The following is a 12,127-nucleotide window of genomic DNA, read 5'->3' as shown; positions in this document are numbered from 1 at the left end:
TGCCACCATTCCGGCACAGACGCCGATTCCTAGAAAGGATGTTCTTCAGAACAACATGATAGGATGTACGAAGTACAGTGCACTCGACTCGGTCGACGTGTGTTACCAATTGCTCATGAGAGCGAGTGACATTCCGTTGACAGCGGTGAGCACTCCAAGCCGCATGCTCTGGGAGTGGCTGGTAATGCCCTAAGGGCTGTCAAATGCACCAGCAACATCTAATCCTCTTGCAGTGTAGTTAATAAGGGTCCACTGGGCGTATGCGCAGACATACTTCGACAACATCTTCGACCACCGTTGGGTGGAGCAAGGAAGGACTGGTGAAGAGAACCACGTCGTCTATTTAGCAGCCGTGCTCGAGTGCTTGCGTAAGAATAAGCTGTATGCTAATGCAGACAAGTGCATATTCGGTGCGGAAGAGTTCCACTAATAGGGTGCTTCACTGGGAAGCGTGGCCTTCGAGCGGATCCCGCTCAGATCAAGACCACTGTGGACTGGCCGGTTCCAAAAACCAGAAGGACTTGCGTAAGTGGCTGGATCTCGCCAACTCCTTGCTTAAATACATCGAGAATTATGCAGAAATGCCATGACCACTCTCGAATCTCCTTAAAATAGATGCGGAATGATGTTGGGATACTGATCATCGGGAGGCTTTTGACTGGGTCAGAGGCAGCCTTCTTTATGCACTAATACTGACGTTGCTAGGCCCCGATCGTTCTTTCAGTGTGGTCTGTGACGCTTCGGACTTTGCCATCGGCTGTGCGCTACTGTTAGCAGATGCCGAGGGGGTGAGATCGAGTGACCGCGTTGCACTCGTAGTCATTCTACGCCTGAGTCGTTACGATGATAGTCGTCGACAAAAAAATGCTTGAGATGAAGTATGCAGTTGTCAAGTTCAGGGTGAACCTGCTCAATTCCAAGTCGTTTGTGATCTACACAGATCAAGCGTCACTACGCACGGCGACTCAGTTGCCTCATCTCTCGCAGAGTATTGCAAGGTGGCTCTTCTTCTGCGCAGAATATAACTTTGCGGTGAAGTATAAGTCGGGAAAGGAGAATGATCTGGCTGATGTGTTGTCAAGCAGACTCATATAACAACGGTGACGTCGTCAGTGACGGATTTGATCCGCGCCGCATACTCAGATGATGATATGTTCGTAGCGCTGCTACGGGCTTTCGGGAGCAAGGTATCGAAAACTCAGACAAGAAGTTGTTGTCGCGATTGCGCGCACTGTTTCACCGATATTCGTTGAAAAACGGTTTGCTGTATTATAGCATCAACTCGACGGATACGCCACGAATTGTGGTTCCTCACGATGCGAATTTGAAGTATTGTATCCTCTATTAAGCCCACGACACCCCACTCAGTGGTCCTCTCGGTCGTGAGAGGACCTACAGCTCTGTGAGTTGCCACTTCTGGTGGTCCATGCGGTACAAATGGACGAGCGCATATATGCGCACGTGTGAGACGTGTCAAAGGGTGAAGCCCTCTTCGGCCAATTCCCCGGTAAACTCCGGGTGTAGATAGTCTATGAGTTTGGACTTTGTGTTTGGCCTACCGAAGGACTATGCGGGCAACGAAAATATCGTGGTCTTCGTCGAACGTTTGAACAAGACGGCCCATCTTGCGGATTCAATCGACATTGTGGGTACAGCAACGCTGTTTGTGAATCGATACATGGACTCCCAAAGTAAATTATCTCTACCAGAGACCCACGCTTCACTGGAAAATTTGACCAACGATCTTCAAGGTGCTGGGCACCAAGCTGAATATGTCCATCTGCAGACCGATGGTCAAACTGACCGCTTGAATTGCGTCGTCGAGGAGGTCCTTCATAGCGCATGCGCTAAGACGCCGAGGCGCTAGAGCGCCATGCCGCCACTCGAAGATCTCGCTCAGAATAATGCAGTGCATGCGTCTAATGACTACACGCCGTTCTGCGCGAACGGCCCCATCATCCTTGCGTATCGCTGACGCCGCCTACCCACTTGGGCTTGGTGCGAAGGAATAGCCGATCGTCTAGCTGATTTCAGCCCCCTCAGTGATGGCAAAGAAGTGAATAATTTCCTCTACCAGATTAGAGTTGAGTGTCTTACGACACTTTTTCGATGCGATGGCTGAAAGCCAAGACATGACGCTGGAATATCCAGACGGATGAGGTAGTAGAAATGTTTAAGACTTTGAGGTCGGAGACTTAATTTTCTTAAATGCTAAAACCTTTCTTACCCATGAATGGTCTGATAAACCGTGGATAAAGCAAGAAGCTTTGTGCACGGTTTATCGGACCATTCAAGGTTGTGGCCAAGCGAGGCTTTGTGTATACACTGAACCTTTCGAGACGGATGCGCAACTATCCGTTGTTTGATGAGGGCTTGTCTAAGCCGTACTGAGCCCAAAGGCGCTCGACCTCCTCGAAGCTAATCCAGCAACTGGTTCCGAGCACGTCGTGCAATAACTTCCGTTTCAACGGCGCCAAGCGCTCCACCTCCGCATGATGTGATACATTCGTCTGCTCGACGGCTAGGAGCCGCTCCGACAGAGCGCTAAAGTCCTAAGCGTGAGGCAGCCGGTGCACAACATGCTCCAAGCTTTTTTGGTCTTCCGCGTAGCGGTATGCACCCCAGCATGACGCTATACGCTATGCGGAGTCCCGACCCCGACGGACCTCGTCCTCAAGAGCTTGAAGAGCATGTCGAGTCACCGGACAGCAATCGAACCAATCGTCATCGTCCGCCACCGATCTTCTCGACGGGAATTGTGATGTCCACTAACACGTTGAACGTCTTGTGGATCGACGTCGTCGCCAGGGTCGAACCCAGTATCTTGTGAAGTGGGGGGGATTCTTCGACTTCGAGGTCTTTTGGGAGCTTGAAATGTCACTCCGGCATTACTGCTCAGACGTCGTGGACGCTTATAATCAAAGGGACCATGGGGTAACGCGTCGTCGTACACCCCACGCTAGCCAGGGAAGCCGAAGGGCCAGGCACTGAGCTCATGATATGGCCCTGAGCTGCTGTGGTCGCAGACTTATAAGTATGACAGACCACAGAGCTCGCAGGAGCGTGATAAATCAGCTCATACGTCGCAGGGCGACAATTCGAAGGAAGTTGACGACGCGCCTAAGTTTGGCAACCTCGAACCGAAGATGGAGTTTTACGCGCACGTCCACCTCCGTGTGGCTCCACTGTAAGTGAGACAGCGAGGAATGCTTCCGCAGCCGCTGCACCCATCGCTCAAAGAGCTCTTCATTATCAGTAGCGGTATCACCAGGGGCGAGTACCACAGGAATCATAGGCATCGCGGGTACAGGATCGCCTCCTCTTTGAACGCGAGGTCGAGCGCGATATCTTTCCAATTGGGTCTCTTGAGGTACCAAGAAGCAAGCTCGGAGAGCTTTTTGTTGGACCTGCTCGGCTTGTGAAGTGACCGGGGGCCCGAATACGTAAATCGAGTGATCTTGTCGTTTGCTACGTAGCGGGATCCGCCGAGCGAAATCCGTATTCCACCAACAGTCAAGGACCGATAGTGGGTGCGCACGAATGATTGCCCTCCTGATGACAGCATCCGGCTGCTGCTTCTGCGCCTCGTCGAGTTCATTGGTAATGACGCCACCTACTCCGGAAGTCGAGTGATCGGGAATCGGACACGGCGTCCGCAAGGTTTTCACGTCGCGCCGCTGGGGCACTCCCTCTTCTTCTTCCCATCCTGGGAAAGGATACCCGACTCGACTACGAGTCGGATATATCGCACGACCAAGAACACCGACGCAGTGTCTACTTGTGCGGTCGGTAGTAGACATTGCGTCGGTGTGCTTTGTCGTCCGATCCTGTCGCTGACAATGTGCTGCATGGTACTCCCCGGCTAATGAAAGGTTGGGCTGCGCTTCCATTGAGGCCGCGGACGTGCTGTCTGAAGTTGCACCGCGTGCAGGAGACGAAGAAGGGCTCTACTCGCGGACATTTTAGAACAAGCGAGGCTGGGTGGCTTCCGTGTCCTCGACACAAGGCTCGTTGAGCAGAGAATTCGTTAAAAAGGTCCTGGTAGTGTTGTGGTGTCTTGGACATGCGAGCATCGTTCGAGGAGACAGTTGAATGTGAACTTTAGGTGTTCAGAATCTCGATGGGGGAAAGTGTAGCGGAGTTTGACGTGTCCTGATATGAAGACAAGATGGTGTGGCTACACTTGAAACAAGAAGTCAGTACGTGGCTGGATTGCCAGTAGTTATACATTTAATTATGTCGAACTTTATAGATAGAAAAATCTATTGATTTAGATATAGGCGGCTTTGCCACTAATAAAACCGTAAAATTGAGTTTACTATTTAAGCGAAAGAGTTCATTAGCCTCGTTAAGGTGGTAGTTATTCTTGGAGTAAGGGAATTGCGTCCGCTAAACTCGTAGTGGTTCTAAGTATAGAATTATGGTCACCGACGTTAACTAAGCTTCCTTTAATCGAAAGCCCCACTGCATTGTTGAGTCTGGCCCAATACAGCTCCACTTCCCGGGTGCTCAAAATTCAATGCTTCTTGGTGCTATGTCTGTGACTGTATTTAATTCTTCTGGGATCCATTTAGACCTAGTCAAAACTTTCCGAGTTCAGTGGACCACCGTAGAATGTATCGATTCGCAGTCTTTTGCGTAAGAATTATGTCAATACTCTTGTAATCTTGTCGCGCATGTGTTTTCCCGGACGTAATCTACTTGTGGAGAGTACAATTGAGCTTGCTTCCACCTACATTCACAATGTGTACGCGCCTGTCGATCGCCAGGAGAAGCAGCAATTTTAAGCGTACTTGGACACGGATGAGTTTGAGAATGTTGTGACGCATTTGTGCCTGGCGACTTAAACAAGCCGCTCAATCCGCGCCTTGACTGCTCTACGCACGACTTACTCTACCATCCGAGTTGATCCGGCTGCCGCGAGTGCTTCCCACTAGCGGCACCAAGGCTTGGTGTTGCTGGCGAATAGGGAATACTTCGTGACAAGAAGCGCGTGTTCACCAGTCCGTTGCAACGGAAAACCTATTGGACAACGTGTGTGTGTCTGAGACATTCTGCCACCGCTACTACGTACTTCTTCCCGGTGCATGTTATTTACCACCACGCACCAACGTGACGGTTCACTCCGGCACGCGGCTCCACGGCCGTGACTACGGGAATCCACAAGATAACAGTTTGACTACCCTGAGATTGTCTCGGCAATCAAGAAGGAGGCCAAGCTGGCGCGTGACAAGTCAGTATCGCCGACGATCCGGGCAAAGTCTGGGGGCTGGGAGAGGCGCGCATTAAAATGAGCTGCAAGACGTGCTGAAGAAGCTCCGAATTCAAGACATACAAGCCGTCGAAGGAGCCCGAGTCGCGCTAGATCAAACTGCTGCTTAGAATCGTGTATCGACGACCGCGAACGCTTTGACAACGGTATGCGCCATTACAAGGAGACGGTCTAGCGAACGAACCAGTTCCACCACAATACTACATTCGACTTGCAAGCAGCCTACTTTAAGCGTTTGACGTCGCACTTCTTCCGCCGCTGAATGCGACCGTGCGCAAGATCTTAACTGAAGAAGCCGATACACGAGATGAAAGTGTCTAGAAGAATTCACACTAGATCTTGCCTCACTTCTTGAAGCATTGGTAGCCAAAGATGGGCGATCTGGATAGTCTGTCAGGTAGACCGCCACCAGACGAACATATGCAGCGTAAACTCCTGGTCTTGATTACGCGCTTTGACTCTGATTCTGGTTGATAGTTACTTAATGCAGACTTGACTGCCGCGGACCTTGAACACACGATCCGGCACATGAAGGTATCGTCAGCACCAGGTATAATCGGCTTGAGAGCTGGATTTTATCAAGTGGCTCCAGATGGCTTTGGCAGGTGTCGCGATCTTCTTCAACGGGCGGCTCTGGCATGGCAAATTGCTCGTGTCTAAGCGCAAGACGGGTGTCGTGATGTTGCATTAGAGTGACTCGCGCGTTATGCCAGGCAGTTACCAACCGATCACCATTTTGCCTGTTGACGTGAAGGCGCCGTCATAGGCGCTGTTGTGTCCCATGGTCATACCAGTCGATACTTAATTCATGCTGATTAGAACGGCTTCGTCAAGGGCTGGCCAATCCACCGCCAAGTGCTCTTCCTCGCCGACATAGAAGATCTTTTGACGAGTAGTGCTGAAGAGGCCGACATGCTGTTGCTAGACTTTCAGAAAGCGTTTAACAGCGTCACCAGGGCGTGTATGTTTTTTTCGCACGAGCGCTTTGGCATTGGACCCGCATACATCCGCTGGAACAAGCTGTTATACGCGAAGCAGCAAGCGCACTTGCTGATCAACAACAACGAACAGACAGCGCAAGAAATCAATGCGAAGGGTAAAGCAAGGCAATCCAATGTATGCGCTGCTCTTCGTTTTGACGATAGACCTGCTTGGCAATATGCTGCGCGCGAAAGAGGAGCACAAGATGTGTCTAAACGCAGACCACACGGCGACTGGAGTATTCTTCGCGGATGACTAGCCGCTCCTTTTTACAGAATTGCAGGCGCAACTCGACGTTGTCAATTGGTAATGTGAATGTTTCGGCGCAAAGCTTAATTTGTCAAAGTCGGTGCTGTCGGCGCTGAACAGGAACCATATATGTCCTACGCTTATGGGTGTCCATGTTCTCGGTCGCATGTGCACGGTCAAGTACTTGAATATGCCATTTGGACAGAAAATAGTCGCTGACACAATCATAAGCGCTTTTCCGATGGCTTCAAGGCGTTATGTAGACACGCGCTCACAATATGTGGTCGGCTCTTGGCCGCGCAGATGATGGCGCTGTTGCGTTTGTAGCGCCAGACGCAGCGCACCATGATCCCGGCAACAGTTTTGCGTCGATGACAGTTGATTTGTACTAAGCCGCAAGCATGATCGCGACCGCACGTGCAGTTGATTTCTGGCGAGTTCTTGTACCAGCGACGCATCTAAGGCGGCTTGGGCATTCTATGTCCTGACGCGCCCATCAAGCGTAAGCTTCTTGCGCTGCTCCTGCAATTCAGGCAGTGAACATGGCGAGCGTGTGTAACTGAACCACGCCGAGTGTTGAGTTACTAAAGTCGGTGCTTCCTATGTTAAATAGGGTTCAAGTACTGTATGGCAACACGATCGAGTGATGCCGGGCTTCAACGTTGTGGCGAGTGACGAGGGTGTGGTAAAGATACACTGGGAGATCATTAAGCGCGACTTGTCTCTTGATGAGCGGTGTCAGACGGTCTGAAGCAGCCAATATGACTTCACGTGGGCTCGGAGCCACAATACGAGACGACGGGATGATCTTCGATGATTGGAGTTTATCGACGGTATCTTGTGCATTGTTGCTTCATTTGTCGCTCGTATTCGGCTTTCAGTCCCGTGTCAACTTCAAAATGGATGGCAAGGCATAGCTGACTTAGTTCAATCAGCGCCACATTGCCTACACGCTTGTGTCGATGGTCCCAAGTGTGCGGATGAAGTGGCAAAGTGAGCTATATCGAGTCGCAATACAGATCAAAGACTAATTTGGCGCGTTACAGCTTATCTGACGCTTCAAACACCAGCGATAGACGTCTGCTTTCGTAACTGGTCTGCACAAATGGGGCGAAGAAGTGCGAAGTCACGACGATCCCTCGGGCCGCGCTTCTTCAAGTAATCTGGACGCACAAATCCCCAATGAAGCGGCTCCTAAAGCAGATTCACTCACAGCGTGTCGATGCTCCTCATATCAAGATGTATGTGCAGCTTTGTAAGCGCTACACAAGATTATTCAACCGGTGTTTGAAGATTTGTAGTTGCATTAGCTTTCTGTCTTCTGCCGGTCCGGCCGTGCTTCTTGTTTTTGAAGGCGTTGCATCCGGGCGTTCTCGTTTGCATTCGTGATGGCTACAATGCAATGGACTCCGAACAGCATCTTTCCTTCGACTGCTCAGTCACACATCTCTGGAGCGATGTGTCGCGACTCGCTGCATTTTTCTTTGCTTCGCCGCCAAAGTGGCTTGACATCGCCATGGGGTAGAAGCTGTGAATGTGCGACGACTGAGAAGACTGCGAAGAAGTCGTCGCGACGCGTGGTACGTTCCTCGAGTGTCGACGCTGCGCTTCGTCCGAAGTTATCGCAAATATTGCATGTTCGGCCGAAGATAGCCATCTCCTGCTGCTCCGGCCCTTGAAATGACCATCGCAACGTTCAGTGCGCATATATAATTCTTAAGGCGGCGCCTGTACGACCAAAGCTCCAAGGTAAGGCTACCCTCACACAAGTCGGCCATCACTCCAATCAACGATCACCTTCGAGTTGACAATATCATATGCAGATTTTCAATCTTAGCTAGGTAGATTGATACATTACTTATTTTATTTTGGTATAAGACAAATTCTCTACATGGTTTAAGCTGTTAAGAAATTTCACAACTATTTTCAGTAATTACAAGCTTGTGTCGACAGGCGCTCGTAACATTTGCTGCCATTTATCCAGGTAAGATGGCCCTTATATTTGGCTAAACGCTGGTTTCAAGTATTGATTATTTTAGCTTGAAATACGTGTTTCTGAATCATTATAGGCAGAGTTTGATATCATGTCTAGTTACAACCTGTATGTCCATAGCTGATACTGAAATTGAGAACATATTCTAGCACCTGCGATACACCGCCGACAAGGACATTAACATGACGGCTAGGTTTTCTCGGTGATTACCGGGAATTACTTTTTTGCCTAGCAGCTACAGACCAAACAGGCAGATCAGGCTTGTTATCATGAAGTCAAGCTGAGCAGGTAAGCGATCGACCTCCGTGGCAACCGCCGCGATCTCGGTAGTTGAGTATCAAAAGCATGATATGTTATGTTCTTTTATGTGATAGCATGCTGCTTAACAATGTTTGCGCTGAATAAAATCTGATGAGTGAGAATTTATAGCCTCTTTGACTCGTACTACCTGATTGATTCCCACAAGAAAGTTCAAAGATTTCGATGGTGGCAATATCAAGCTGCCGCTGGACGAAAATATTACCTTCGATGAGGGTCCACTCGCTCTTGACACGAGTATGAAGAACAGGCAGCGTGCGCAGGGTCTGTGAAGCTTGCGGTATATTCCTACAAGATATAGCCTGCATGACACCTCTAGTATCCCGTTCACAGCGCGCACACGTGTGACCTTTCCAAAGCTTTTCTAATCCCAGGAGCATATAGCCAATTGGCAATGCAAAGCGCTAAGCCCAAAGCTACAACAGGATGGCTCCGGATCGCCGGTAGTCACTGCGATAAAAGCTTGATTTTCAGCGCTAGAGCGCGGGTTTCGGACGCAAAGAGAAACGAAGCCTACGATCCAACTGAGTGCCAAGATCAAGTGTATTCCCACCGACAATGGAAGCGAATACATCAACAAACGTTTTGCTGTGAGTGTGTCAAAAGGCCGGTATCATCCACCAAGCAACGGTTCTGTATTCACCACAACAGAACGGGATGGCAGAACGGATGAAAAGAACAATCACGAAGCGAGCAAGATTGATGCTAAACTATATGCAACGCTAACGAAAGTGGCAAGCAGAAGCTATGAACACTGCAGTATATGTGACCAACCGAGTTCCGTGTGCCGTCCAGCCAAAGAAAACCCCATTTGAAGTGTGCTTCGGTAAAAGACCAAACCTCTCACATTTTTGGAGCTTTGGGCTATGCACAAATTGAGAAGGCAAAGCATGTCAAGTTAAGCAACAAAACATACAAGTGTATGTTCTTGGATATTTGGATCAAATTAAAGGATATCGTGCATGGAACTTAGATTGAAGCGAGTGAAAATAACGCGTTCAGCTGTGTTTCAAGAACAACCAAAATTGAAGTACTAGCAAGTCGTTAGTGGTGAGTAAAGTTCTCAGCGCATTCAAGATGATGATGCTGCTGCTGCTGCTGATGATGATTGACTGCAATTGTCTGTGGTATCGACGCAGTAACGTCGAACCAATGATTGTAGACCAAACTGGAACCGACACAACCAACGTGCCTCGAATCGGTTCAAGTATGACACATGTTACAACCTCCCAACATCCAAGATCCTTGGATGAGTCCGACCCGCTATTTAATATTGATGATATCTATATGGATCGGGTGATAACGAGGTGAATCCGAATCTGACAATTGTGCTCAGGGGGAGATTGGAAGTGATCGATGAATTCCCTGTGTTTCAATCGCCTCAAAGCGGCGGACACATTGCACCGATTGCACTACCACCAAGTCAGAATTTTGAAACGTTGGTTCTAGTCCAAGGTCAGACGCGATCATTCCACGAACAAACGAAGAGCAAGTGGAACGTGCTCCGAAGCGCTATCGTCTCAAATACGAACAAGCGAATGCAACTCTCAAAATTCCAGCGACGTATCAAGATGCATTAAAGTCACCGCAGTCAAAGATGTGGTATGATGTAATCAAGGCTTAATAGAAAGCGTTGGAAGAAAAGAAGACATGACCAGCGGTTCAACAGAAATCAAGTCAGAAAGATAGGAACCGAATGGAGTTTTGCGATCAAGTACAATGAGTATGATGAAATCGAGCGATACAAGGCTCGACTTGTGGCACTAGGTTATCAACAAATCTATACTATGGATTACTCGAAAACGTATTCTCCAGTGGTAATTTTGAATTCGATTCGTGTCTTTCTGGCGGTATGTTGCCATTTTGGTCTGTTCATCCACCAGTGCGATGTTGACACTGCGTTCCTTAACGGATCCCTCGAACAAGAAGTGTACATCTATCCGCTATAAGATGTCGAAGCAAAGTCAAACCAAGTCGATCAACTGAATCGAACTCTATATGGATTGAAATATGCTGCAGCGACCTGGTTTAAGGCGATCTCAAGCGTATTTATCGATATGGGTTTTGCAGCATGTGTTTCAGACTCGTGCTTTTTTTTTCGTAAAGTTGGAAGATCACGGGTGTTAGTGATTCTGTACGTTGATGAGATGCTCATTGGATCAAAGTCGGTTGACCTGATCAATCCGATTACGGGTGAGCTTACCAGTTACTTCAAAATCAAGATATTGGAAAACATACGCATTATTTTTGGCATAGAAGTCGAGTACAAGCAGCAGTGGAAGAAGCTGAAAATAAGTCAAAGTGCATGCATCGCCAGAATGGTGAAAAAATCCAATCAAGTTAATTTCAAGTCAATTAACAACCCAAGCTCAGCTGTTGATTAAGTTACGAGCATTTTGATGCAATAATCATTGCCGCCGCACGAACTGAACTGACTGGTCGTATCAGATTTTCTGTATCACGTCTGGAAGCGCCGATATTGATATCTCAGCTGTTGATTACGTTACGAGCATTTTGATGCAATAATCATTGCCGCCGCATGTGATTAGCCGAATTCTGACCAAGTGCAAAAAGGGTGATCCAAGAATGGAGAACCGTCCGTATTGATCTCTTGTCGGATCACTGCTATATGTGGCGAGTGAAACAAGACCCGACAGTGCATTTGTGGTAGGCGAGCCAAGCCGACATCTAGAACAATCAAGTGAAGAACATTGGAGTGCGGCTATTCGTGTGCTGCGTTACCTCAAGTCAACTGCGACAAAAGGGATCTGCTATCAAGGTCTTCCTGGAAAACTCGAGCTAAGTGCATATACGGATTTCGACTGGGCAATTAACAAGAACAACCGTCGTTCGACATCAGGCATCATGGTCTTGATCAACAAGTCACCAGGTATATCCAAGTCAAAGCTACAACAAAGGGTGGCACTTAGCACTGCTGAAGCCGAAAACGTGGCTCTATCACTATGCATACAAGAAGTGCTTTGGACAAAGGGTTTGGTGTCTAAAATGAAGAAAAGATCGATTATTCAGCCGTTGTGCACGAAGACAACCAAAAGGCAATTGCTATTGCCAAGAATATCGAATATCAGAGTCGAGCCAAGCACATCGATATTTGGTACCACTTCGTCCGTGATCAACTCAAGAGAAAGTCGATCGACCTACAATACATCAAATCCAAGTACCAACTCGACGATTTCCTGACCAAGCCGATTTCGACGAAGAAGTTCTGCAACTATTGGCCAAGACTAACATCAGAAACTTCGCGTCGCGGGGGAATGTTGATGATAGTCAGTCAGCGCAATCCTGCAGCGAGA

General features: G+C 48.6%; 1 protein-coding gene across 1 annotated transcript in view; it reads right to left on the bottom strand.

Moving 5' to 3' along the window:
* Nucleotides 1-12,045: 12,045 nt before the first annotated feature.
* The window catches only part of PHALS_03290 (uncharacterized protein), a gene marked incomplete at both ends in the record, with an annotated part of 365 nt that continues 283 nt past the window's right edge, over nucleotides 12,046-12,127 (bottom strand). Inside the window, one exon of the mRNA XM_024717566.1 lies at nucleotides 12,046-12,071. Coding sequence (XP_024583052.1) covers nucleotides 12,046-12,071 — 26 coding nt within the window. The remainder of the gene's footprint in view (nucleotides 12,072-12,127) is intronic.

Source organism: Plasmopara halstedii (assembly GCF_900000015.1).
Source record: "Plasmopara halstedii genome assembly, contig: Scaffold_2165, whole genome shotgun sequence".
NCBI classification, from domain to species: Eukaryota; Oomycota; class Peronosporomycetes; order Peronosporales; family Peronosporaceae; genus Plasmopara; species Plasmopara halstedii.
The sequence above is the reverse complement of the archived record's forward strand: the minus strand, read 5'-3'. Positions and strand labels throughout refer to the sequence as shown.